The sequence below is a fragment of the Brienomyrus brachyistius genome, unplaced genomic scaffold (assembly GCF_023856365.1).
Source record: "Brienomyrus brachyistius isolate T26 unplaced genomic scaffold, BBRACH_0.4 scaffold50, whole genome shotgun sequence".
Lineage (NCBI taxonomy): Eukaryota > Metazoa > Chordata > Actinopteri > Osteoglossiformes > Mormyridae > Brienomyrus > Brienomyrus brachyistius.
The window spans coordinates 1,329,613-1,356,499 of NW_026042325.1; the positions used below are offsets into that span (position 1 = coordinate 1,329,613).

Genomic DNA, 26,887 nt, shown 5'->3' on the forward strand with positions numbered 1-26,887 from the left:
TATTCAACTGCTCCTCTGGCCCAGGAACACTCACTCTCTGGCTGTTTGTAGCGGTGGTAGAGGGCAATGTCAGTGGCATGGTTGATGGCTGTGGTGAGGTTCTCCATGGGCCCCTTGCCAAACTTGTTCACCCGGAACACGAAGTTATTCACGTAGGTGACGCCGTAGATATAGTCCTCGAAGATGTCGATGCTGAAGGGGTGGTGCAGGTCTGCAGAGGGGAGACGTTCAGGCTTAACATCTCAAAAAACGTCATCATTTCAAGGGGAGATGCAGGGCAGTGGGAGGCCAGGAGCCCGGAAACAGCCGAAAGGAGGACACTGAACTGTTCTTGAGGCTGCTGACGGCCACCACGGGGTCACTGCCGTTGAGTCGCACGCTGCCAATCACAGACATCTTGGCGTCGGCCCAGTAGAGTCGCTCGTTGAAGTAGTCCACAGCCAGACCTGTGAAAATGGGCCAGTGACTTATTTCCTGACGCGAGTGATTATGTTCCACTAAAAGGGTCAGTTGCTGGTCAGTTTGCACTGGAGGCGAGGCACAGACCTGTGGGCCACTGGATGCTGTCCTGAACCAGCGTCTCTCTCATAGTCCCATCCATGGCTGCTGTCTCAATCTTTGGGTGATTTCCCCAGTCTGCCCAGTACATTTTCCTGATTGGGAGGCAAACAGCAGCTGATTTCCTTAGTTGTGCAAGGACTACAGCTAGATTTGTTTGGACAGTGTCAGCTTTAGGTTTAAGACATTAACCGAACAGCGAAATCATTCTAAACGCCCATATTAACATGCCTGTGAGCGAAGGTTAGTTGTATTCCGGAGCATGAGATAAAAGGCGGTTAAGCTGAAATTCAGCACTTCTGTTTGTCACTAATGTCAGATAACTAACTGAATAACTGAAAATGTTTGAGCAATTAATTTCCTGCCTTCTCGCGTTTCCCACCCCTCCATGTTTGCTTGGGAGGTAGAGGTGTGTGAAACACCAAATCTATCCAATCTTACTCAAACGAGCAAACTGCAGGTCTTTGAGTCCTCCGATGGGTTTTACTCACCCTCTTTGGGGATCGACCACAATGGCGTAGGGCTCGTCGATCATGCCGGAGATGAGGGTCTTGCGGTGCCGTCCGTTGATCTGGGCCACCTCAATCACATCCCGGCCAGAGTCAGTCCAATAGAGGTTGCCGGCGACCCAGTCCACCGCGATGCCACGCGGCATCTTTAGATGTGGGATCTGGATGGGAGTGACATGCGGCATACAAATGCGATCAGAAGAGCATGTTAAGAGATCATCCTCACTACCGCAACACAACGGCTTTGTTCTACTGTAAGACAAAAGCAGGCTAACTATCTGACAAAAGTTAGATGCAGTCTGCACTAGTGGCCAAAATTGTGGAAACCAATTAGATTGTAGAGGAAGTGGAGGAGGCAGGACTAACCAATCAGGTGCACTTGAACCCACCTCCTCCACAATCTTATTGGTTCTCTCTCTGAACGTTTTTATGCAAGTAAAATTCCCACGAGTGCCCTGTCTGCCTTGTTCTAGGAGCAGCTGTGTGGGCCATCAGTAAGGATGTTGGTGCTGGAGAACACGACCGCAGCCCCAAGTTGGAGCAGGTGCCCGTGCGGGTCTCGTACCTCCAGGTCGGTGACACGTGCATCAGTCTGTCTCCGGTTGCGGTGAGAGTTGGAGTTGGGTGAGGATGAGGATCCCGAAGCGGGCAGCTCATAGGAGGAGATGCGGCCCGTGTGCCAGTTCGTCCAGAAGATCTTGTTGGATTTCACGTGCAGGTCCATGGCGTCGATGCGCACATTGGCATCACCCTGGAACGTCTGCTCATACACCCAGTTGGGCGTGCTGGGGTCCAGGCTACGGATCTCATTGTCGTCGGCGATGTAGAGCACCTGTCCGTTGCTGTTTAAGTCTGGGGGAGAGGTGTGAAAGATCATGAATTTTCATTGGCAATGAAGGCACCAAGGCTGCACGGGGCCAAGAGGGGCACAAACTCACTATCAGCTTTGCATGTGTCGTTGATCTTGGTGAAGTGCTTGTGGCAGGTGCACTTGTACGAGCCCTTCGTGTTGTTGCAGATGTGGGAGCACAGGCCAAACTGCTTGCATTCATTTTTATCTGGAAGAACATCAGAATGAGGGTACAGTTAGGTGAAGATGTCACCAAAAAGTCGATATCTACGCCAAAGATCACTGCATTCAGGAATGTATCTCGTAAACCCTGCCCTGATCCGGAGGACCGTGGGACTTCTGAAGCTCCACAGCCACACGCAACACCTGAATGACGATGTACCTTCACAGCTGTTCTTGCCGACCTTCTGGAAGCCAGGTTTACAGGTGCAGAATGAGTCACTGCTGTTGGTGACGCAGTGCGCCTCGTCCGCACACGACTGGGCACCGTGGCGGCAGCCGTTCAGCGGCGTGTCTACAGGGAAAACAGGGAGGCATCGGGGGGTCAGCGAATGACGTTTTGAGGTATGATGTTTCCCGTGGGGTCGGCCCCCCCGCAGCACCTCGCTTGCAGTCGATCTCGTCAGAGCCGTAGTCTTCGCAGTCATTGAAGAAGTTGCAGCGCAGGCTTGAGCTGATGCACTGACCGTTGCTGCACTGGAACTCGTCCTTCCCACAGGTGGGGGTGCCCGAGGGCACCTCTGCTGGTGGGATGAGGAATCACACTGAGACAAACAGCTAGATACTAGGGTAGTGTGGAGAAACGTACGAGCCTGAAAATGGTCTACGAGGGGACACTGGGGTCAGCATGGGGGGGAGGGGGTTGTGGGACCAGGTTGGGAATCATTACGTTAGGACACTGCGCCAGTGATTGGAAGGTTGTTGGTTCAAATCCCAGGAATGGCAGAGTGATGTCACCATGGGGCCCTGGAGCTTAGCCCTTAACCTCTTTTGGATAAAAGAGTCTGCTATATGTTAGACAAATAAGGAGCTCTGGTGGTCCGGTGATCAGGCTTCAGGAAGGACCCAGAGACACTCTGGCCACAGAAGAGGCACTGCGGACACTCACGGCAGTTCAGCTCATCCGTGTTGTCCCCACAGTTGTCAACGCCATTGCACTGCTTGCCGATCCAGAGGCACACGCGGTCATTTCGGCACCGGAACTGCCTGGTCGGCGGACACTGGAACTTTTCTGGGAAACAAAGGGCGCCGTTAGAAATAGAGGCAGGAAAATCCCATAGCGCCCCCTGGCAGACAGGCAGAAACTCACTGCACTCCTCTGGGTTCTCATCAGAGTTGTCCCCGCAGTCGTCCTCGCCATCACACTTCCAAGCCAGCGGCTTACACAGCGTGTTGTTACACTGAAATTCATCCAGGGGGCAGTGTCGACCCACTGGGGCAGCCGGGGTGGTAGAATGTAGGAGAAAGGAACAGGTTTTAATTATACGTGCAAAATCCAGTTTATGCATAAATGTATGACTGGATAATTTGACTGCATGCTATAGTTTCTGGCACACATACAGTCTGATCAACGACTCTGCGAAACCACTGGCTAGTGGTTAGGCTAACAGGATTAGCGACTAGGCTAACAAAGCTACTGGCTAGGCTAATAGATTAGTGATTAGGCTAAAGGAACAACAATTAGAATGGCAGGTGTGAGGCCAGGCTGGGGGGCCCACGGGCCAGCAGTGCCCCTCACCTCCACTGTCACACTTCTCCTCATCACTGCCATCCAGGCAGTCGGCGTCGGCGTCACAGCGCCACCGGATGGGAATGCAGTGGCCATTCTTACACTGGAACTGGTCGCTGTCACATTTCAGGTCACAGCCGTTCTGATAGCCGGGACACAAGAGAGCTGGAGTCATGATTTATTTACGAGGGACGTGCGTGGAAAGTTCACATGGAACATGAACAAGCCACAAATACAAATTCAGCACCAGTTTCTGTGTAGACTCTTAATTCTGTCCTAACAAGAGCAAGAGAGGCAATTTCCCCCTGTGTTGGTTCACTGGATCCTTCATTAACAATTTAAATGAGTTTTCTGTTCGGCCGGGTCCAGAGGACGAGAGAAGCATTTCAATTATTAGGGACCCAGCTCTGCTCCAGCGAGCAGCGGCCTGCTGACCCATCTGTGAAAGTTGTCACCTCCCTCTCTCGGACCCACAGCACCACCCGCCGGCCCCCACCTCATCGGACCCACAGCACCACCCGCCGGCCCCTACCTCATCGGACCCACAGCACCACCCGCCGGCCCCTACCTCATCGGACCCACAGCACCACCCGCCGGCCCCTACCTCATCGGACCCACAGCACCACCCGCCGGCCCCTACCTCATCGGACCCACAGCACCACCCGCCGGCCCCTACCTCATCGGACCCACAGCACCACCCGCCGGCCCCCACCTCATCGGACCCACAGCACCACCCGCCGGCCCCCACCTCATCGGACCCACAGCACCACCCGCCGGCCCCTACCTCATCGTACCCACAGCACCACCCGCCAGCCCCTACCTCATCGGACCCGTCAGCACAGTCATGGTCTCCGTCACACTTCCACCTGCCAGCGATGCAGCGGCCGTTGGTACAGGCGAATTCGCTTTCGGAGCACTGGCGGGGAACTGAAAATGGGGGGAGAGCAAGCATTGAGGGAGGGGGGCCTTGAACCCACACGCACACGCACGCATACTGAATGAGGCTGGTCGACGCTGCAGCTTCCCTATTTTTCAGACCACAGATGTACCTCCATCTCCTAGAGAACTACCTTCTCAGCCCTGATGGGACGTGGGGTGACACTGAGACGACCTACAGCACGCAGAGGTGAACTGCAATGCAGGGACATTCTCTCGCCTTCATACCGTAATTAGAGTCACCGTTAATTGACTTTGGGCACGTTAGACACATGCAGCAATAAAATGCTGGCATATGCAAACAAACATTATTACACCGAACAGCTGGTACTGAGATTTTGGCACAAGCCAGGTTTGGTCTTGGAGTAGAACCAGACATTGTTCTGCAAAGGCCAGTGGTGGGCAGCTGGGGCAGAATTCATGCCCAGTTGAGTGGGCTTTTTCATTTGGTGCTTTCTCAAGTCTGAACGATGCCAAATATTAGCGTGCCGGCCTTGTTCTGCCCCCTCCCTGTAGAGCTAAAAAGTCATCAAGGAAACAAGGGGCAGCTGGCTTGGGGTGTGTGTGTGTGTGTGTGTGTGGGGGGGGGGGGGTCAGCAGTCCATGTAACACAGAGTCACATGCGACCATGAAATTGACCAATGAAAATCAACAACACTCCCCAAATCTACGACATCAACAAAGGTGCTAAACGCCCGAGTCAAAGCTAAGCGTGACTCAGCGGAGTCTTCCATTTTTGTACGGACTTCCCATGTTCGTGAATAAGCTCTTATGCTATTTTAAACGCATCTGTTAATTTACACCTATCATCTTTCTATCCATGGCCGTGCTTTGAAATCTATTTGTACCCAAAGCTGTTCCGCATCTATATCCTGCATATGTGAATGCATTTTTAATTCGTCAGCTGTTTCTGCCACGATGTATTGAATTACTTTTGACTTTCAAAGAGCACATAGACGTACAGACTCCCAGAACGGGAGCCCTGATCTGGCAACGGACGAGAAACAGCAGGGCTGGGTGATGCTGAGAGACTGGCAGAACGTCCCCCACAGCCCAGACAGATCCACGGCAGGAGGTCACAGCACTGCAACAGGGATTCATCATGCAAGAAGGGTCAGGACGTTGGAGGACAGAAAGGGGGGGGGGGAGGCTGCATGCATAATTAATCCACCATACATCCGGTCATTCATTAGCGGAGCCAACGTGCCCCATTCTGCTATCACACCATCACACCTCTGCCAACGCCAGCTTCATACTGGTACCAGTCCCACGGCCAAAAGCACACGACGGCGACGGCCTGTAACAGGTCTATGTGCAGACATCACTCTGCACTGTTTCAGCTCATGATGCTTAAGAATTCGCAATGAAAAGTCGCCTAAAGCCATTACAATCTGAGTATACAGAATACTGCCCTCTAGTGTTGAAAACAGCAAATCCTAAAGTCTAAATCCAAAATGTTTTTCCAACAATACACTAGTGGTTCCACTAAAAATAAAGAGCGCAGTACTTCTTGTCTGGGAGAATACAATCCCCACTAAGACGACGACTTCACACAGTACATGTATATTTACGTATGATGAGGGAAGAGGCCAAGTTCCAAAAAACCAGACGAGAGATCAAAGATGAGGAAGGGTGTGGTCAGAAAGCGGACAGGAGGTCAAATGCCAGACGAGGTGAGGTCAGAGGTCAGACGAGGTGAGGTCAGAGGTCAGACGAGGTGAGGTCAGGCGCGAGATCAACAAGGCAAGCAGTCAAATCCTAGCAGGAGGCAGATGATCAGACGAAGGCAAAGAGCAGGTGGAAGACCGTCTGATGGGAGGGAGTCGGAGGCAGCACTATGCCAAACTTCACTCATCCCACTAATTAACTGTCTCTAGGGACCACGCACACAACTATTTTTTGGGTGGGGGGGGGCTGGGAAGGGGTGATTAGATTTGCTGGTGGCAGGGGTAGGGCTGACTGCAGACAGGGTGGATGGGATTGTTGAAAGTGGCACCTACCTCTGACTCATGCCAGCAGGTCAGTGTGAAATAAAGCAAAAACAGAACATGAGTGGAGATGAGCCGATGGTCACGAGAAAGGAAAGGAAAAGCAGCTTCAGGTGGTACGAGAGACTCGGCGGCCGCAAGACGGCAACTCCAGGAGATCTGTCATGTAGCAGCTACAGCATGAGGCGAATGGTGAAGGATGGGGACAGTAAGACGAGTGAGGAGCATACATGAGGTCCGGGTGTCGGTGTGACGAGCATGCTGTCACTGCGTCACTGTGTGTGGGGGGGGGGGGTGGCCGGACCCTTACCGCACTTGTCCTCGTCAGAGTTGTCACCACAGTCGTTGTCATAGTCGCACTGCCAGCGGCCTGGAACGCACCGGTTGTTTTTACAGCGGAATTGGTATGGCTCACAGGTCCTCTCATCTGGGGGGGGGACAGCATCTTAGCACCACTCTGCATTAGGTTTTCCCCAGTAACTTGTCCCCAGTTTGCCGGCTCTTTCCGCCCTCTGAGCCCTCCGGCTCTGACGCCGCACCACCCTTCCATACTCCATGGAGTCCCTCTGTCGACAATCGGGTCGTATGACTGTGGCGGTTCAGACCCGGCAGTGACCACAGGTTACAGTTAAGTCGCCCGGTTTCTCTTAAGCGTGGCAGATGGGAGACACTGACGGACAGAGTGAACAGAGAAGCTGGGATGGACACTAACACCTTTACCCCGCCCTGACCCCTCCCCCCCAGGACCCTGTGCTCCTGCTCACCACACTCCTCCTTGGGCTCGTCGGAGGAGTCCCCACAGTCGTCCTCCCCATCACACTTCCAGCGCGCTGGGATGCAGCGGCCCGAGTCCTTACAGCGGAACTCGTCCACGCCGCAGATCATCTGGGCTGGAGGGAGACGCCGGGAGGAGGTTATATACGGAGAGGGGAGGCGAGAGCAGGAGAGGGACAGCAGGGGGCAGCCTTACTGCAGTTGGCGGGCTCATCGGATCCGTCCACGCAGTCGTTGTCGCGGTCGCACACCCACACGCGGGGGATGCAGCGCTTGGTGACGGAGCACTGGAACTGGTTGGGAGCACATGTGACCTCGGCTGTGGGGGTGAGACAGGAGGCAATGTCACGGGGGAGGAGGTACCTACACGCAGCGGGACTAGAGGCGGGAGGGTGGGGAACAGTGCCGACACAGAGAGCCACATCTGGAGATCCAGCGTGTGACCGACGAAAGACGTCCCAGGACACAGCAGGACAAAGGCCGCTGTGCGCGGATCACGCTAAACCGGAAAGCTCCGCTCGGCAGGCAGAGGAGGAAGAAAACGCGAGACAGGGCAGCGGGGGCGGAGACTCACGGCAGTCCTTCTCGTCCTCGCCATCCCCGCAGTTGTCCTGCCCGTTGCAGCGGAAGATTCCGGGGATGCAGCGGCTGGGCTGGGTGCATTTAAACTGGCTAGGCAGGCAAACGTGGATGTCTGGATGGGAGACATGGAGCCGGGAGAGGAGTCTGATAATCATCCTCATCATCATCATCATCCTCATCATCCTGCTCCTGGCAGTGAGGGGCCGCCGGCATAACTGGCCGATGTCTATCTCCATTAAAGGGCCGCATCCCCATTTCGGATCTGGTACTTCAATGTGAATCGTGCTAAGGTGAGTTCCCTGGCCTTCATTCTCCGCCAGAATGACCCGGACCCACGAGGCCTCAGTCTGCCAGTAAGGGGGCGACTGGGGAAGGACAAGGGAGAAGCTGGGTGGGGGGAGACGCCGTCGTACCACAGTTGGCCTCGTCAGAGTTGTCCTGACAGTCGTTGTCTCCATCACAGATGTAGGCCGGGTTGGTGCAGATCCCAGTGCCACACTGGAACTGGCCTGGTCGGCATTTGAACTCGGCTGTTGGGGCGAAAACACAAAGCCGAAGTGGTTACTGGACTGATGGGAGGCTAAGGATTCATTCTGAAGATGCTTGGAGACTGAAGGTGACCTTGTTCTTCAGGCAGTCATGGACTGGTGCTACCTGTAACTGCTCCAGTAGGGGATACCACCGTTCTGTACTGGATACCACTGCTCCAGTAGGGGATACCACCGTGCTGTACTGGATACCACTGCTCCAGTAGGGGATACCACTGTGCTGTACTGGATACCACTGCTCCAGTAGGGGATACCACCGTGCTGTACTGGATACCACTGCTCCAGTAGGGGATACCACCGTGCTGTACTGGATACCACTGCTCCAGCCACTGTTCCCTTATTCTACCTAGTGAGTTACCTTTGAACTTCAGTTCTACTCTAATTCATTATCACCAGATCAAACATTCAGTCTGAGTGAATGTTGCAGCCTGGTGTTGGTTCCCGGAAAGGTCACACTCACGGCAGTCGGTGGGCTCGTCGGACCGGTCCCCGCAGTCGTCCTCAGTGTCACACTTCCACCAGAAGGGGATGCACTTGTCGTTTTTACACACAAACTGTATGGACAGCAAGAGATCCATGAGTACAGATCTACAGGGCTGACTAACGGGTCTGGCCCCAGGTTCGACACGGACCAGCGCCCCCTACCTGGCTGGCTGTGCAGTTGGACAAGCAGCGGTGCCCATCATGGCCCAGGTAGAAGTTGGTGGGACAGGCGCACTTATAGCCCCCGCCCGGCGACAAGAGGCAGAGGTTGGAACAGCCACCGTTGTTCGTCTGGCATGGGTGGTTAGTCACTGCAGCAGGACGGGGGAGCGGGTGTTCAGCGCGACTTCCTGTCCGCATCCCTCCCCCTCCGTGTCGTTAAAGCCGTTAAACATCGCTACCCCTGAATAAAATTCCGGTTCCTTCCTCCCATCCCAGTGCTGCATTGTTCTGATGCAAATGCTACAGCTCTCATCTCACCAATGGCACTTAAAGCTAGTTACTGCCGATAAACACGGGACCAGGATTGGTGCCCCCCGCCGCACTTACCCTCAGGCTGCCGGGATGGGTGGAAGATGTGGATGTCCATCGGCCGGTGGAGGGTGCTGATCAGCATGGTCTTATTGGTGCCCAGCGTCTTGTGGGCCCTGTTGATGGACTTGGTCTCCCAGTCGGTCCAGTAGATATATTCCTCAAACAGGGTCATGGCAAAGATGTGGGGAATGTCTTGGCTCAGTACTGGGGACACAAAAGGACCAGGGAATGCAGGGTGAGTCTCCTGGTGAGACCCATAGAAATGAACCCTCTCTGACTAGTGCAGGGCTTTTCTACACCCGTCCTCCATGGTCTGCTATTATTATAATATTATAATATTATACACATCTTTCTTTATTCCAGCCGTTCTCCTAACAGAAAATGTGACTTCAGATACATATTTATTTTTTCCTCTGTCTGCATCTCTATGTGCTTGATAATTTGGGAGCAAACCCCATGCCCCTGTCAGCCGAACAGGAGCCGACGCCAAGCTGGCAGCTTGTGGACGCCCACAGCTCCCCTCGTTAGTCATTTCATTATGCTGATGTACGAGCCTGAGGCAGCCTGCTAACTCGCTGTCTTCACAGTTTCTGAGAAAGCGGAGGGGGTCGCATCAAGGCCTGCAGAGCAGCGGCGGCACCTGGGGACCAAAGTCCTCAAGGAGGACAGACATACAGGGCAGCTCCCTATGGAGGCAACGGTGCACGAGCAGAACCACATCTACTGACTGACTCACCTATAGTAGGCGGGTTTTTGCTTTTGACTTTGACATCTAAGTTCTGGCCCAGGGAAGACCATGCCCACTGGTGTGTCACGTTGAGTATGTTGGGCGGACAGGTTTGTATGCCACTGGGCCCAGAGTCCCAACCCAGCTGGTCTCGAAGATGCCTGACCTGTGTGTCGGCTGGTGCCATCCAGGCTGGCAAACTCGATGTAATCCTCCCGCGCATCGGCCCAGTAGATGCGGTCGTTGATGAAGTCCAACGTCAGGCCGTTGGGCCAGGTGATGCGCTGCTGAACGATGACGCTGCGGTTGGTGCCGTCCATTCCGATCCTCCCAATATGGGGATTATCACCCCAGTCTGACCAGTACAGGTACCTGGGCAATGTAGGAGATTGGGCTGGTTAATAAGGTAATATGCTTGATATTGCAGTACTCATCGAAAAAATAGGAAGTGACCTATAATAAAGGGCATAAAAATCACATCGATCAATAGGAGATAAGACGTCGGATCTGAAGGGGCGGAGCCTCACCCGTTACGCACGTCCACCGCCACCGCTCGCGGCTCCCGCAGGCCCGTGCTCACCAGCACCGTCCGAAAGGCCCCGTCCAGCCTGGACACTTCGATGGTGTCTCTGCCCTTATCGCACCAGTAAAGATTCCCACCCACCCAGTCGACGGCCAAGCCGTCCGGGTTGCTGAGGGAGGTCCGGTGCAGCACCTGGCCAGAGAGCCAATCAGAAAGTGAGTATGCAGTGGGGGCGTGGTCAGAGGCAAGACGAGGCGGCCGTCACTGACCTGCACGTTGCTGCCATTGATGTGCATGCGTCGGATCATGCTACCCTGCGTCGTCACATCCGTCCAGTAGATCATCTGTTCTCTGTAGTCAAAGTCCAAGGCCACCGCGTTGTTCAGGCCCTGCACCCCCACAGAAATGCACAATGATTCAGTCCATCGCAGAAACTGCAACTTCAAACACCATAAAGAGCGAAGTGCACCACTAAAAAATGAGGAAGCGAACGCTGATCGTAGTTCAATGGCTCACGCCAGGTTGGCCGTAGGTTGCTTTCACTAATTAACATTCATTGGGCCTCACCTGCTTCAGGAGGGTGTAGTTGGAGCCGTCCAGGTTCAGCTTACGCAGGTAGTAGCGGTTGGCAAATATCAGGAAGGGTTCTTCCGCTGACAGGAGAGAGGAGAAGGAGAACAGAGCCAAGCGTGGTGAACCAGATGGTCGGAACGAACAGACAGCTACCAAGGACAGCTCTTGAGTCACCAGAGACTCATCGAGGTGTGGAGGAGTGCTTCACTGTAGAGGAGACGCTCTCTGCTGAGTGTGCTGGAGAGCGCCCTCACCTGGATGTTTCATTGTAGTGCCACTGCAGGCACTGCGGCACAGACACAATCGTAGCTGCATCCTAAGCAGCCCACTGGCAGTTACAGATATGGAAACTTGAAAAGCCCCTTTGGTGGGTGGCACCCCCTGCTGGCGGGGGCCGTCCTTACCCGAGGTCGACTTGCAGGCCGTGGGGTCGTTGGTCCGGCGCTCAAAGCCCTCCACACACTGGCAGTGGAAGCTGCCGTAGGTGTTGATGCAGCGCTGGGAGCAAGGGTAGGAGGAACGGCACTCGTCGATGTCCATGCAGGTCTTGCCGTCCTCCTTTAGCTGGAACCCAGGATGGCATCTGCACTGCAGGGGGGGCGAGAGAGAGACCCGTCACACCGGCTGTCCTTCTGCCACCACCTGTTTGGATGAAAAATTAAGCTCCTTGATGGAGATTATTTTGCTTAATGAAATGATTTATATTTAATTTAGTCCAGCTTGACATTTAATTCAGTTAATTAATTCAGGCACCTTTTCCATTACAGTCAGGAATCCTTCAGCATAGGTGATGTAGTGATTGTCACAGAGATGAGCTACTTAAAAGGATTTAACTGCTTTACTGCGAATCAAATCTTTCAACACACTCAGCCAATCAGCCACATCCTTAAAACAACAGACTGCATAAACCCTATCCATGCTTAGACGGAAGTCAGACTAAAATATCTCTGGCCCAGGTCACTCATCCCTAAAATACCGTGGTGCCTTGTGTCCTCACTGCAGGAGGCTCCTCATCCGCGAACACCTCCGCTTCTGTCAGAGCCCGGCTGCCCCCGGGGGGGGGGCCCTACCTTGTATCCGATCTTGAGGTCCTCGCACATCTGGGAGCAGCCACTGAGTTTGCTGTTCAGACACTCGTTTATGAAGCAATTGAGCTCGTCGGAACCATCGCCACAGTCGTCGTTATAGTTGCACAGTAGGGTCTCGTTGACGCAGTTGCCGTTCTTGCACATGTACGCCGTGTCATTGCACTTCTTCTCTGCTCCGGGAAACACAGTGCAGGGGGAGAGCGCTAGTCGTCATCGGTCTCGGCATTCGGAGCAGCCAAGACGATTTCCAAAGGCTACGCAAATATGGATCCCATTTTTGCAAATTTCAGTTATGAGACAGACTCAAACTAGCGCACTTCTGATTTCTCAAGACAAATTCGCTACCAGCTGTCTTTAAGGTTGAGGAATGCTTTCTAAAACAAAGTTAACTAATTTAGAGTGAACGCTGGTGTATCTGGCTGCCTCTGCTCCAGGAATTTTTACTTAATAGAGTAGTTTAATATAGTGGTTTTTGTGTCTATTTTTAAGTCTGTAGTTTTTCCATTTTCGACTGGGCACCACAGTTCGATAATCCTGGTTTCAGAATTATCTGCTGATATTATTAAATCTGCTCTATGTCATCGACCAGACCAACGTTCCTGATCTCCAGGATGCGGATCCTCACACTGATAGCTGGGCCATTTTCTCCGCCTCGATCATGAACACTTTCATGCTGAGGTGTACTGCAATGCAGCTCCTGTGCAGCCACGTGCATTTGAGCCCTGCCTGCTTCCCCATCATTACATTCTTGGGTGGCCAAGGTGCATTCAAAGTGGATCACGACGATCGAAGCCTGTCCAACTTAGACAAGTAGTAGAAGCTTTGCGTCTAACATTAACTTTATTCAACATTCAGTGCCTTACTAACTCTAGTCCAACACCATACAAATTCAATGAAGACCACAAGACCGACTTTCTATGTCATGGAAGCAGCCTTAGGACTTTCCACAGTTAAACCAAACAATTGTACCCGGGTTTGTTTACATGAATAAGTCTCTCGTAGCTGTGGTCGTGTACAGACCACTGGGAAAAAAATCAGCTGCTTTCATCAATGAATTCTCATCTATACTGACTCATCGGTCCACTGTCTTGTAATACAATTTGAGTTCGAGATTTTAATATTCATTCTGATAATTCCAATAATATTTCTGCTAATGATTTTATTTCTCCTCTGGAACGCTTAGATCTCTGTCAGTTTCTGAATCCTCCCACACAACAAAGGACAAATCTTAAATTTAGCCTGTTGCTCGGACATCGCACCATCTAATTTCTCTGCTATTGAATTTCCCATTTCTGGCAATAAGGTTGGTTGATTTGATGCCCATTTTCCATTGACCAAAGTTATAGCTGAACAGACCATTACTTTTCATAATAAGGTTTATCTAATTTCAGGCTCACGTCCCGATCCTGCTCCTTCCGTTGATGCCCTTGCTGAGCATTATAACATCCTACCAGATGCCCTTTTAGCTCCTTCTCCTCCACAAACCAGAAATTATTCTTTTATCCATCCTGCTCTCTGTTACACCCCTGAACTTTGCCAATTAAAAACCACAGGCTGTCATCTTGAACGTCTTTCCACTAAAACTGCACTGGCTCCTCAAAGACAGATTCTGGTCGTCTACGCTGCTATAAGAATGACATTAACAGTGCAAAATCCTCCTGTTACTCATCTATTACCAGCTCAGCAGAGGGTAACACAAGGTCGCTCTTCTTCAGCGTGAGCTAGACTTCAACAGCCAGGTGCATCTGTCAGAACATCTACAGAGCTGCTGTAACCGACCAGCACTTCCCATTTTCACTGTACCTTCAGGAAGTGACATTTGTCGGGGGGGGGGGGCGACTAATGAACCTGGAGGAAACCCCATGGCGACACAGACCAGGGCAGGAAAAACACAACAAATACTACATGCTAAAGGCTAATTGTGGGCACAAGAAGAAGAAGCAGAGTGGCAGGACCCCTGCATGGGAGCCCAGACGCCAGCAGGGGCTCTAACCTGGGCCGCTGCAGCGGGGGTTGCTGGGAGCCTCGTCAGACCGGTCATGGCAGTCGAATTCCCCATCGCACTCCCAGCTCTTGTCGATGAGGCAGCGGCCGTTTGCACAGCGGAACTGGTTGGGCCCACAGGTGGGGTATTCTGTAAGGAGGCGGAGTCCGTCAGCCCACTAGCTGCGCCCCTGACCCACCCCTGCACCACCCCTGCCCGCCCCTGACCCACCCCCGCCTCAGCCGGCCCCCACCCCTGCCCGCCCCTGACCCACCCCCAGCCCGCCCCTGACCCACCCCCCGCCTCGGCCGGCCCCTGACCCACCCCCACCTCGGCCGCCCCCCCCCCCCCCTGCCCCGCCCCTGACCCACCCCCCGCCTCGGCCGGCCCCCACCCCTGCCCTGCCCCGCCCCACTCACCACACTCTGGGGATTCATCGCTGCCATCGCCACAGTCGTTGTCATGGTCACACACAAAGTGTTTAGGGATGCACTGCCGGTTCTGACAAAGAAACTCCGCCTCATCACAGGTGTTGTTGAGTACTAGGGGGGAGGTGGGGATTTAATTACTCACATCATCACTTTCCGGCAGCAGATTTGGTCGTTAAGAGACACTCCCCTGACTGTTCAGACTCTGCTGAACGTTCTGTTCCTGAGCAGTGATACTGAATCATCTCTGTTCAGTAACAACAAACAGCAGCACAGACACTGGACCCAGGAGCTCTGCAGACTTACCGCAACCGGCCTTGACGCTCTCGTCAGAGCCGTCGGGGCAGTCCTTGTCCCCGTCACACTTCCAGCGCTGTGGGACACACACGTGCGAGTCGGGGCACTGGAAGGCTTCGGGGCTGCAGGTCTTGTTTTCTGTAGGCAGATGCAAGGTAAGGTTGAGATACGCCCCCATGCACCTGCAGTGCTTCAAAGGCGTCCAGGAGGATTTGCATGAGAAATATCCAGATGTTTTCAAAAACAAAAACAGTTCAGTTTAAGGTAACCAACTCCAGCTTCCAGAGCCCCATGTCCTCCGCAGCCCAGGAGTGTGTCCCCATGCCCACGGCCGGGGGGGTGAGACTTACTGCACCCACGTCTGTCCTCGTCGGTGCCGTCCCCACAGTCGTCGGTACCGTCACACAGCCAGGTGTAGGAGATGCATCGGTGGTTGGCGCATTCAAACTGTGATGGGGAGCAGAACTTGTCTAGAGAGAGAGGGGAGAGGAACAGAGACGGGGGGGCAGTCAGGAGGCGCACAGAAATGGGGGGGCAGTGAGGAGGCGCACAGAAATGGGGGGGCAGTGAGGAGGCGCACAGAAATGGGGGGGCAGTGAGGAGGCGCACAGAAATGGGGGGGCAGTGAGGAGGCGCACAGAAATGGGGGGGCAGTGAGGAGGCGCACAGAAATGGGGGGGCAGTGAGGAGGCGCACAGAAATGGGGGGGCAGTCAGGAGGCGCACAGAGACGGGGGGGCAGTCAGGAGGCGCACAGAGACGGGGGGGCAGTCAGGAAGAGCAGTCAGGAGAGCCCAGACAGAGGCCGTCATCTGGGTGAGCACAGAGGGGGAGAGAAAGACGCGGTGGGGAGGAGGTGTGGGGGCGTGGCCATAGGCCTCACCGCACTGCGCCTCATCTGCTCCATTCTCGCAGTCATACTCCTTGTCGCAGGTCCAGCTCATGGGAATGCAGCGGCCGCTGGGACAGGCGAAGAAATTCACCGGGCACTTGCTCTTCCGCTTGTCTGTCGAGGGAGGCAACACAGCCAGGCAATGAGGGGGACAGCCGCGCTTCCAGAACGTTCTCTATGCCGACACCCTGATCAGCTGCACACATCAAAGCCCCAGTCCAGGAAATTTCATGTACTTTTGAATAAAACAAGTAGCTGCCGAGAAACAGGCATTAAAATCCTGCCACATCTTCAATAATCATCGCACTTCATATGTTAACTTCGTATAAATGAGGACTCGCTCCATGCACAGGCAGAGGGGATTCTGGGTAGGGTTGCTGTCGGGGAGGGACAGGCCTGCGGCCTTCCTTACCCGGGCAGTTCCTCTCGTCTGAATAATCGCCACAGTCATTGGAGCCGTCGCACACCCAGGAAGCAGCGTAGCACAAGGTGGTCATCTCACACTTCTGGAACGTCACGCCCTTCACCCCAAGACGGAAGTAACTGGAGCAGTCGGTGGCAGCTAGGGGGTGCAAACAGCAGGTCGGATCAGCCTCAACCTTCCGTGATTTCAGCGTAAACTTAGCGCCAGGAGTGAACGTATATTTCAGTGGGCAGCTGTGAAATGTGTGAACACTCGTCAGAATCTCAGGGTCCGAATGGATGCCGGGGGAACACAGACAAAGAACATTAAACTAACCCAGATGTTGCTGACCAAATGTGCGAAAATGTAATCTGAAGTGGAATGTCAGTAAACAATAAAATTGTACATAAAATTAAAAATGTGGCAAAATGTTTGGGAGAATTTGGGGTATGAGTCTTTCTATACTTTAACAGAGAAAACAGGCTGAAATGAAGCTGCGGCACAGGGCAGACTGTCTTCTCCTGCCAGGAGGACTTACAGCAGTTCATCTCGTCGCTGGCATCCTCGCAGTCCACTACCTGGTTGCAGCGGCTGGAGTTGGTGATGCAGGCTCCATCCCGGCACTGGAACTCGTCCGCTGTGCGGCACAGGGTCGCTGCAGGAGAGGAGGAGTGTAATGAACGTGCTGCCACAGCTGTTCCACTGAGCAAAACAGCACCAATGCAGTGAGGCGGCGTGGAGCCGTCTGACGCCCTCACCATTGCAGGGCACTTCGTCAGAGTTGTCCCCGCAGTCGTCAACCCCGTTGCACCAGAATCCATGACCAATGCAACGTCCGTTGAGGCAGCGCCAATAACCCTTCTTACACGTGCGGTGGGCTGTGGGGGAGGGAGAGGTTGGAAATTAAGGCCCCCACATCTGGACCTGCTCTGTGCTTAAAAACACAGTTCACAGAGCAGAAAAGCTTACAGCCATCAGATACAGACCCCAAATGGAAATGAGCTCAGATATGTCTCCGTCTAAAATAACAAGCGCCGATCACTGCTGGTCCCCGGGGACCCTGTCACAAGCCCCCAGGGAGACCCCCCCTCTTACCACAGTAGGACTGCTTCTCGTCAGATTTGTCCTTGCAGTGCACCATGCCGTCGCAGGTCAGGCTGTAGTTGATGCAGTCACCGTTGCCACATTCAAACTCGTCAATGCTGTTGCACGTGGTGTTCAGAGCTGGTGGGGGTGCACAGCATCTTACCATTTATCTCTGCATCTAAAACACCTCTGACCCCCTGAACCCGCTGACTGGCTCGCCTTCGCCCCCCCACCCCCCTCACCTGTACAGGTGTTGTCTTCCATGAGCCTGCGGTCCCCCCGGCAGCTGCAGTTAACCCGGCCTTCAGAGGTCAGCAAGCAAAGGTCCTGGCAGCCGCCATTGTTCACGCGGCAGGGGGAAAACTCGCCTGCGTGGGTGGGGGAGGGGGGGCAGGGAATAATTAATAGCAGACCCTGAAAAACATGCCCCCACTTTAAATCAGATCCCATGGAACACGATGGGCAGCGGCTCAGAAAGACGCCTCGCCCCAGGAAGACCGGTTTAGAGCGGATTAAAGTACAGCCGGCTGAAAAAAACTCGTCTGCGATTCCTTCACGCCGAGGTTTGACATTTTAGGCTGAAACACTCCTGCGTCGGATCCAGAGACGACGCGAGTGACTTGTGGATCACATCAGAAATAATGTGCTTCTCAAACTGAAACTGCAAAAGCAATGCTGCACTTAAACTCCCAATCTGCATCTCCACCGATCCATGGTTAGTGGATGGAGGACAGAGGGGCGGCAGGTTTGGCTTTCGGGACGGACGCCCTTTTGAAGGACCACTGAGTGGCTGCAGTCTGCACAAATACCCCCCCCCCCCCACCCCCGTGATACCAAGGCAGCCCTTACCACAAAGTCTGCCAAAATGAGCCTGACTTCCATCCAAGAGAGCATTTCCCAAGTGCAGCCAAGCCACACTCTGAGACTAATGTCCCCCCAACACAACGGCTGGATTCTCTCGTGTCAGATTCTTGTATTTTATCTGCCGTCAATGAGCACTGGAGACTCACTTTGTGAAAGTCATAAGACAAAGAGATTATGAAAGGAAGACATCTGGTGTGTGCCTGTCTGTGTGTGTGTGTCTGTGTGTGTGTGTGTGTGTGTCTGTGTGTGTGTGTGTGTGTGTGTGTGGATGTGAAGATTGTCTCAGACCCCCCAGGTGTGAGCAGCTCATTCCAGCTCCTGGGCGCAGCCAGACTGCGTCTGTCACCTAATTACTGAATCTCCCCCCTCAGGACACGGAGCAGAATGGGAGGGGCTGTGACAAAAAGGCAATTTGGCCTCTGTTAGCACACAAATCTGCCACATCCGCTCAAGAACTGCTGGGGGGGGAGGGGACATCAAGCTGCTATAAATCTTTCAGCAACCTTTCCAAGGAGAGCAATACTAGCTAGGAAGTGTTTGTCTGCAGTGGTGATTGGCTCCGCCCCAAACCAAACACCAAGCAGCCCGTCGGCCAATAAGGAGTCACTTACAAACCCTCCCCCTCTGGGCGATGAAACTCACAGCTATTGGTGTCATTGGCCACGGCGATGATGCCCATTGGCTGCTGGGGGATGTCTGCGCGTAGCACCTTCATGTCTCCACCTACATACTTGTCAGCACGGAGCACGGCCCTCCGCACCCAGTCTGTCCAGAAGATGTAGTCACCATAGACGGCCAGGCCAAATGGGTGCACTGGCTCATTCTTCAGGACCACCTGTAGGGGGCGAAAGGGTATTGTGATGACATGGGAATGAAACCGGAATGTTAACTGGCTGGGGGGGAATGGGGGGGGGGGGGGGAGACAGAGAGAGAGAGAGAGAGAGACTCACGTGGCGTCTGCTCCCGTCATACTCGCAGCGCTCGATCTTGTCGAGGGTGGCGTCGGAGAAGTAGATCTTTTCCGCGCGGTGGTCGATGGCCAGACCGTTGGGGGTGCGTATGTGGCTGCTGATAACGGCCAGGACGTTCCCACCCGACAGTGTGGCCCGCATGATGCTCGGTGACTGCTCGTTCCAGTTGGTCCAGAACATCAGCCTGTAGGGGGCAGCAGCGCACCAACAACCCAGGTTCAGTCAGACCGGACCAATTTCGACTAAATTCATTCTCTAGCGCAGTCAAAGGTTCAGTCGGGCCGCGCTCACCCCTGACACTCGTCCAGCACAAAAGCACGGGGGTGATCATCTCCGGACATGGTGACCACAGTGTCACGGTCAAAGGCACCCCAGCGGTTCTGGTCCACAGTGTGCCGTGTGATGGTGGAGGTGGTGTAGCTGGTCCAGTACAGCGTGTCCCAGGCTCGGTGGTAGGCCAGGCCCTCCACAGAACCCACATCTGTTGAGAGAAACCAGAGACCAGGACGATCAACAAAACAAAGATCTCCTCCCCCTTACATCTTAAACGTAACAGACCCACCCAGGGGTCACTGAAAGTGCCCAGCCAGTGGGCTAACCCCCCTGCTGGAGGTATTATTAGCTTCTGAGAGGCCCTAAAAAAATAAATAAATAAAACAGGCGTCTGGAAAAAATTGTTTAACTGATAAACAATGCAAACCATTATGGAAAAAAATATGCACAGACAGAACACAGTGTCTCATTTTCGGCTCTCAAGATAGCACACCCAGTAATATAAGTGTCCGTAGTCATGGGGGAGTGGAACGGAGGAGAGGCTGAACCAGAGGGCCCACGTGTAGCTGGATATGCAGCCGTCACGCATAGCCCCCACCCACCATGGGGAATGCGGTGGGCCCCCGGTTCCAGCAGGTGGACACTGACATCCCCATAGGTGTGACGTTGTCTCGCCTGCTTTCTCACTAATTACATTTCCTCTCCGATTCGAGCTGACACTTAACCGGAGTGTCAAAGGGTCACTCCATTTATACGGCAGGAGAAAATGGTTAAGTCCTTCACAATAGCTTTAGTGGAACCTTAGCAACCAAAAAACATCTGCAGAGATTGGACAGCAAGCTTAGCCAGAGATTCCAGCCTAAGGATAATCCCTTCATTTTGTGTTTTTTAAGGATATTTTATGTTCTCGGTGCTGAATCCCTTTCAAGGATCAACTTTGTTTAATTGCTTCCAGAATTCACATTCTAAAGAAATTAACATTCGCGAACCACTAAATTAACCTCAAACGTATTTCACATCGGTACGAGATTTAAAAACTGGATCTTATCAGATATTTCAGTGGCAAATGGAGAGCGTAACACTTCTGACAGAGTGCCACTGTCCACACTGCAGGCTCCCTGCATGGCATGAAAATGCATCCGTCATGAAGGTCTGCTTCCCACAAACAGATGAAATGGCACATGAATTCAAGGGAAATAAACTTTAACTATGCTATTTCTATACCTCATACTAATTTAAAGCAATCATAGTTAGGGTAAAACGTGGCAAGTTCGAAAAAGAAAGAGATGGAGTGAGGTCTGGTCTAAATTAACCAACGGCGCTAACGAACTCAGAGAGGATATCAATCGGCAGTAACATGGTGCATCTACCATAGCCAGTGGCGGAGATTTTGAAATCCAGTCAGCTTCTGCACCTTTACACATGGGGACTGAAAGAAAAAAGAGCAACCAAAGCGAGAGATCAGAAATGTCTGGCAGGATAGGGGATTCTCATTATCTTTTCCCTCAGAATAAAAGGATTTTCGAATTCTCAATTAAGCCGCCTGACCCCAGAAGGATTGAGAAGCGAGAGTCTGACCCTAAAGCGCTTTTCAGAATCGCCTGGGATCTCAATTATCTGCAGTCGGCAACTTGTGCTTAATGTTAATCGCGGCTAGATCTGATACAAGCTGCTGAGTACAGGCACCTCTGGGACAGCGGCCCATTTGTGGCGCGGACCCGTCTAGGGCGAGCGGCTGACGGGCAGCGCCGGGACAGCGGCCCATTTTGTGGCGTGGACCCGTCTAGGGCGAGCGGCTGACGGGCAGCGCCGGGACAGCGGCCCATTTGTGGCGCGGACCCGTCTAGGGCGAGTGGCTGACGGGCAGCGCCGGGACAGCGGCCCATTTGTGGCGCGGACCCCGTCTAGGGCGAGAGGCTGACGGGCAGCAACGGGACAGCGGCCCATTTGTGGCTCGGACCCGTCTACGGCGAGCGGCTGACGGGCAGCACCGGGACAGCGGCCCATTTGTGGCTCGGACCCGTCTAGGGCGAGAGGCTGACGGGCAGCAACGGGACAGCGGCCCATTTGTGGCTCGGACCCGTCTAGGGCGAGCGGCTGACGGGCAGCACCGGGACAGCGGCCCATTTGTGGCTCGGACCCGTCTAGGGCGAGAGGCTGACGGGCAGCAACGGGACAGCGGCCCATTTGTGGCTCGGACCCGTCTAGGGCGAGCGGACTGACGGGCAGCACCGGGACAGCGGCCCATTTGTGGCACGGGACCCGTCTACGGCGAAGCGGCTGACGGGCAGCACCGGGACAGCGGCCCATTTGTGGCGCGGACCCCGTCTTGGGCGAGTGGCTCACAGACAGCACCGGGACAGCGGCCCATTTGTGGCACGGACCCGTCTACGGCCGAGCGGCTGACGGCAGCACCGGGACAGCGGCCCATTTGTGAGGCACCGACCCGTCTACGGCGAGTGGCTCACAGGACAGCACCGGGACAGCGGCCCATTTGTGGCTCGGACCCGTCTTGGGCGAGCGGCTGACGGGCATCGCTGGGACAGCGGCCCCATTTGTGGCTCGGACCCGTCTACGGCGAGCGGCCTGACAGGCAGTGTGTACAGAGTGGGCGTTTTCACTGCTGTGAGTCATATCTCTGGGATGATTCAGTCCCCTGGGGGTGGCAGAGCCATGTTCAGACATCAAGTGCAAGAAGAAAAGAAAAAAAAATAAGTAACTGTTACAGGGTGAGGTACATGCAACTTTCACCCATTCTCCACCTGAGGCCAGGACCTCTAGAGAATTTTATGCCAAGAGCCTCAATAAATCACGGCAAGGGTGAGCAGCCATTTACAACGGAACAGTTCCTGAACGGCAAGACCTTTTGAGCAAACTGGCCTGAGAACATGTTCCCAAATGACCCCCCACCCGCCCCACCACCCTCCCATATATATCATGTTAGGCCTCCAATCTAGCAACGATGTATACAGTTATATTTATGACCTCTTGAAAGACTTCCACTCCTTCTCTCTCTACGGTTTTCATCGCAGTTGAGTAATTTTATAGCCGCAATCTCCGTGATATAAGGCGGGGGCCCTCCAGATAGGTTTGTGGGTAAAAGTTCAGTAATTACCTTCTCTCAGAACTTCAGAGAACAGACGAGGCTGGGGAAGAATAGGTGGCAGCCGGGACGGTGCGCAGGGCTGCGTGGCGAGGCGTTAAAACTGGTCCAAATCTTTATTTAATCCAATTAATTATTATTTCTTTTTTAAAATCAGGAGCGACTGATTTAAAAAGCTGTGCTGCTGGACTGATTAGCATGAGACGAATGAAGCTGACGTCACGACGGGGGCTAATGAAAAAAAACGGACAAAACAAATGAAATCAAATAGTGGTTAATAAGTAAGACTGGGGAGGACGACACGGAAACAAACAGAGGTTTTATTTGAGAGGAGTGGGGCAGACGCAAAGAGCAGCGACGACCTGCCTAGCCCAGATCCGGAGATCCGATAGGTGCCGAGACCACCAGCGACCGGACACCCCCCCCCCACCATCCCTCACCCAGCCAGGTACAGATGCTCCCCCAGTTGTGGCTGCGGCGGGCGAACTTCGGGAGTGAACTGGTGGTGTCGCTATCGCAGAAGCTTATATAATCAACTCGCACCCTTTACTCTGAGTGGAGCGGGTGACTGAACGAGCGCCAACGACGAGACCGGAGCCCAGGCAGGTCCTCTGCTGCAGCCGTCGGCCACGGACACACAACAACCGGCGTAGAGGCTTCTGCGGCCAGCAGGGACCGGAAGAAACTAACCCAGCTCTGATGGGGACGTCTATTTCGGCATTGTGAGACTGGTGAGAACATGCACCCCTCCCTACAGTCCCCGGGGACAGATTTACATTTTGTCATTATCTCACAAATGAGAATAGCCTCGTGTAACCCTGACTCGCCCCCCTCCTCCCCTTCAGAAATTAACAGGCAGAGGCAGAGAGAGTCGCTTACTGAAGGGTCAGAGACCGAGGAGACTGACTTGCAAGAACGATGAGCTTTTTATCTCCACGAGGCAGAGAGGACCCCGCGCCTGAATCGGACACCTTCCTCCAAACGAAGCCGGGGTCGTTATAGCCATCAGCATCGCCGGTACCGCTCATCTGTGCCGTCTTAATAAGCCGTGACCGATCTGCCCCTGAGGGGGAACTTCACTGCCGGGTTCCCCATGGAGAACGCGGAGAACCTGCAGGCTAATGGCACCTCGCTGGAGGGCACCAACGTGGAGAGGGTGCTCCTGCCAGTGCTGGAGGCCCTGATCACGATGACAGACTGCTGGGCCACTCACTGGTGGTGGTGATCCTGATGGGGCGGCGGCGGGCAGCGGCGGGGGGGGGGGGCCCACGGCACGGACACGCTCTCCTGGCGCTCAGTGGCGCCGACCTGCCTGTTGCTGGCTTGCCTACCGTTCCACACGGCGGCAGCAGCGCTGGGCTGCTGGGCCCCTTTGGTTCCTCCTCTGCAAGGCGGTCAGCTTCCTGGGCACAGCCTGCTCCTGCGCCAGCGCCTTCACCCCTGGCCGCACTGGCCGTCTCCCGCTACCTGACAGTAGTGCGGCCCACGTCGGCGCTGCGTGCCCACGCCCACCGCCACCTCCGGCTGCTGGCCGCCGCACTCTGGCTCCCTGCCGTCGCCCTAGCTGCCCCGCAGTTTTGCCTTCCGCGCCATGGATCCATCCAGCCAGCTGTACTGCTTCGCGTTCCTGTCCGACATCAGCCAGCTGGTCTACAGTATCGCCTTCTTCCTGATGGCCCTTTGCTCTCCCCCTGCTGTCATCATCCTCATGTACTCTCGGATTTACTGGTTCCTGAGGACGAGGAGGCGCACAGGCCAGGCACCCCAGCTGGAGCGCTACCAGAACCAGGTGACGCGGACCTCAGGCTGCTGGTGCTCGCCTTCACGCTGTGCTGGCTGCCCTCCTACGTGCTCATGTACAGCCTGCTTGGCCGGGGTCTGCAGCACATGCCCCGCCACGGCCCTCTGGCCATCGTGGCCGCCTCCTCGCCATCTCCTCCACCGTAGCCAACCCCATCTCTACGTCTTCATGTCGCACAAGTTCCGCAAGGACCTGTTGCGGGTGGGCCGAGGGGCCTCTTGCAGGGGGGGTCCTTCCCAGGGATGCTGCTGTCTAGGCTGCTCCGCTGACACGGGGAAACACAACGATCCCAGTAAACTGTCCCCTCCTTCTGCCTCTGGAAAACGTCCCCCTGAAGCAGGTGTGGAAACGCAGACCTAACGCGCTTCGGACGTCACGGGTCCTGCTGTTCAGGACCAAGAACCAGTTCTGTCTGCAGAGGGCGCGAGTCCGGGGAAAGCAGGGAGCCATGGGGGGCACGCAGAGGACGGACTAAACCCTGAACAATCCTGCACGTCGACGAGCACATGAGTAACAGGAAACCCAAAGCCTTTCCGTATGTGTGTTAGACTCATTTCTTGCAGTATTTATCTTGCCTTTTTTCGTTCAATATAAAAAGAATTCCTGCTTTTATCTTGACTGTCCCATCAAAAGCACTGTTTTGGTTTCCCGGCTGGAGCAGATAAGAGGTTCAAAGAACCTCTGGGTTCAAAGAAGCAGCAGCTGAGGGTGATCAGGACCACGCGCCTCTGCACGGCCCAGATGTCGGCTCACGGAAGGGGGTGCTTCTTTAAGGGGTCGGGGGCGCCTGATTGAGGCCCAGCACAATGGGAGGGGGGCACCGGGGAGGAAGGAGGGGGCGGCAGAGGAGGAATGCAGTCGTGGTCAGGGGCGTTTGGGGATGCTGCTCTGCAGACAGGCAGCGTTTCAGCTCCCTACACAAGGGGAACAAAATGGCCGACCCAGACGTGCGGGGGGAGGGGGGGGGGGTTAGGGGCCTGTGAGAGGAATGTCACCCCTTTGTGCTGGGTCACGACTTCCAAACGGCTCTTGGCGTGTGTGTGTGTGTTCCATTCACACAGGACAGTTTTCGGCAGCCTTGATGTTCCACGAGCTCAAGAGAAAATGCCGGAAAATGGCAGAGAATGTCCGGGCACACAGACGGGCAAACTGGACGGGCAAACTGGACGGGCACACAGACGGGCAAACTGGACGGGCACACAGACGGGCAAACTGGACGGGCAAACTGGACGGGCAAACTGGACGGGCACACAGACGGGCACACAGACGGGCACACAGACGGGCACACAGACGGGCACACAGACGGGCACACAGACGGGCACACAGACGGGCAAACTGAACGGGATGTTGATGTAACAGGAATAACGTTGTAAGAAAATAATATGTACGTCTGCTTTGCATTGTTGTGTGTCAGGTGGTCTGTACCTAGGTGACTTGGGGGGGGGGGGGGGGTACTCACTCTCCACCACGGTCCTGCGGTCGGATCCGTCGTCGCTGATCTGCTGGATGTTGCCGAAGTGAATGTCGCTGAAGAAGATGCGGTTGGCGCCCTTGCCCCCGCCGCCGCGGTAGTCGAAGGTGAGCGCTATGACGTTCTTCATGTGCTCAGGGTCCTCAAACGGCTTGATGGGCGCGTTGAGGTTGCTCTCGTCCGACAGGTGCACGCTCTTCAGGATGGTGCGCTCCGAGTAGAGCAGGTAGCCCTCGTAGTCACGGCACCGCGCCCGTCCTCCGCCAGCATGCCGTGGGCACACGCACACGTGCGCTCTCCATTGCCGCGGTACAGGCACAGCTGCTGGCAGCCGCCATTGTTGTCCTTGCAGACATTCGTCCCTGGAAGCAAGATTGATGCCCGTTAATAACGTTTCGCCGGGACCTTGGCAAACATCCGCACCCAAATCCCCCCCCAACATCGCGTGGTCGTTGTCTGGGGACAGGAAAGTCAAACAGAATCAGACTCAGTACCCGTGACATTTTACACATGGATCCAACATACTGCCTCATAGCAAGCATGAAAAATATGTTTATAATTACAAAAAAGCTGCAATTAAAAGTAAAGTTTGGGGCCCACGAGGGAGGACGGGGGTCTTGCCTTGCTGTCGGTCCCTGTTGAAGACCTTAATGTCCTTCAGCTGCACCCCGATTCCTGTCCGCAGGGGTATGGCATCAGTGGCGTTGTCCTTGCTGCCCCTCTTTATGGAGCCGTTTGCGTGAGTCCTGTCCCAAAACAAGGCCGGGGGGGGGGAACGCAAAGCTGCATCATTTCACCCATTATTAATTTTATCCACTTACAGTATGCATGTTCCTTGGGATTTGATCCCTCGATCTTTGCATTGCTAGAGCAATGCCTACTTTTTGAGCTATGGCAGACTGTACTAGAAACA

The 26,887-nt window shown here is 54.5% G+C and overlaps 2 protein-coding genes across 2 annotated transcripts in view; one reads left to right on the plus strand and one right to left on the minus strand.

Moving 5' to 3' along the window:
• The window catches only part of LOC125723515 (low-density lipoprotein receptor-related protein 1-like), a 61,188-nt gene that overhangs the window by 6,638 nt on the left and 27,663 nt on the right, over positions 1-26,887 (minus strand). Inside the window, 42 exon segments of the mRNA XM_049000163.1 lie at positions 35-211; positions 327-446; positions 547-653; positions 1,050-1,228; positions 1,633-1,919; positions 2,006-2,125; positions 2,300-2,431; positions 2,520-2,657; positions 3,026-3,148; positions 3,227-3,349; positions 3,656-3,788; positions 4,467-4,573; positions 6,881-6,997; positions 7,335-7,460; positions 7,541-7,663; positions 7,919-8,038; positions 8,340-8,456; positions 8,935-9,028; positions 9,120-9,268; positions 9,507-9,695; positions 10,385-10,590; positions 10,746-10,933; positions 11,011-11,130; positions 11,309-11,394; positions 11,719-11,902; positions 12,385-12,572; positions 14,396-14,536; positions 14,806-14,928; positions 15,121-15,249; positions 15,462-15,581; positions 15,994-16,116; positions 16,415-16,564; positions 16,944-17,060; positions 17,164-17,283; positions 17,501-17,629; positions 17,734-17,859; positions 18,998-19,190; positions 19,306-19,510; positions 19,618-19,807; positions 25,963-26,223; positions 26,226-26,336; positions 26,596-26,720. Coding sequence (XP_048856120.1) covers positions 35-211; positions 327-446; positions 547-653; positions 1,050-1,228; positions 1,633-1,919; positions 2,006-2,125; positions 2,300-2,431; positions 2,520-2,657; positions 3,026-3,148; positions 3,227-3,349; positions 3,656-3,788; positions 4,467-4,573; positions 6,881-6,997; positions 7,335-7,460; positions 7,541-7,663; positions 7,919-8,038; positions 8,340-8,456; positions 8,935-9,028; positions 9,120-9,268; positions 9,507-9,695; positions 10,385-10,590; positions 10,746-10,933; positions 11,011-11,130; positions 11,309-11,394; positions 11,719-11,902; positions 12,385-12,572; positions 14,396-14,536; positions 14,806-14,928; positions 15,121-15,249; positions 15,462-15,581; positions 15,994-16,116; positions 16,415-16,564; positions 16,944-17,060; positions 17,164-17,283; positions 17,501-17,629; positions 17,734-17,859; positions 18,998-19,190; positions 19,306-19,510; positions 19,618-19,807; positions 25,963-26,223; positions 26,226-26,336; positions 26,596-26,720 — 6,116 coding nt within the window.
• Positions 23,306-25,288, plus strand: LOC125723517 (delta-type opioid receptor). The gene is given in 10 exon segments (XM_049000165.1): positions 23,306-23,433; positions 23,548-23,901; positions 23,904-24,013; positions 24,015-24,068; positions 24,070-24,141; positions 24,143-24,277; positions 24,279-24,504; positions 24,507-24,614; positions 24,617-24,655; positions 24,658-25,288. Coding segments are annotated over 9 exon segments (1,056 nt in total). The 5' UTR covers positions 23,306-23,433; positions 23,548-23,795; the 3' UTR covers positions 24,864-25,288.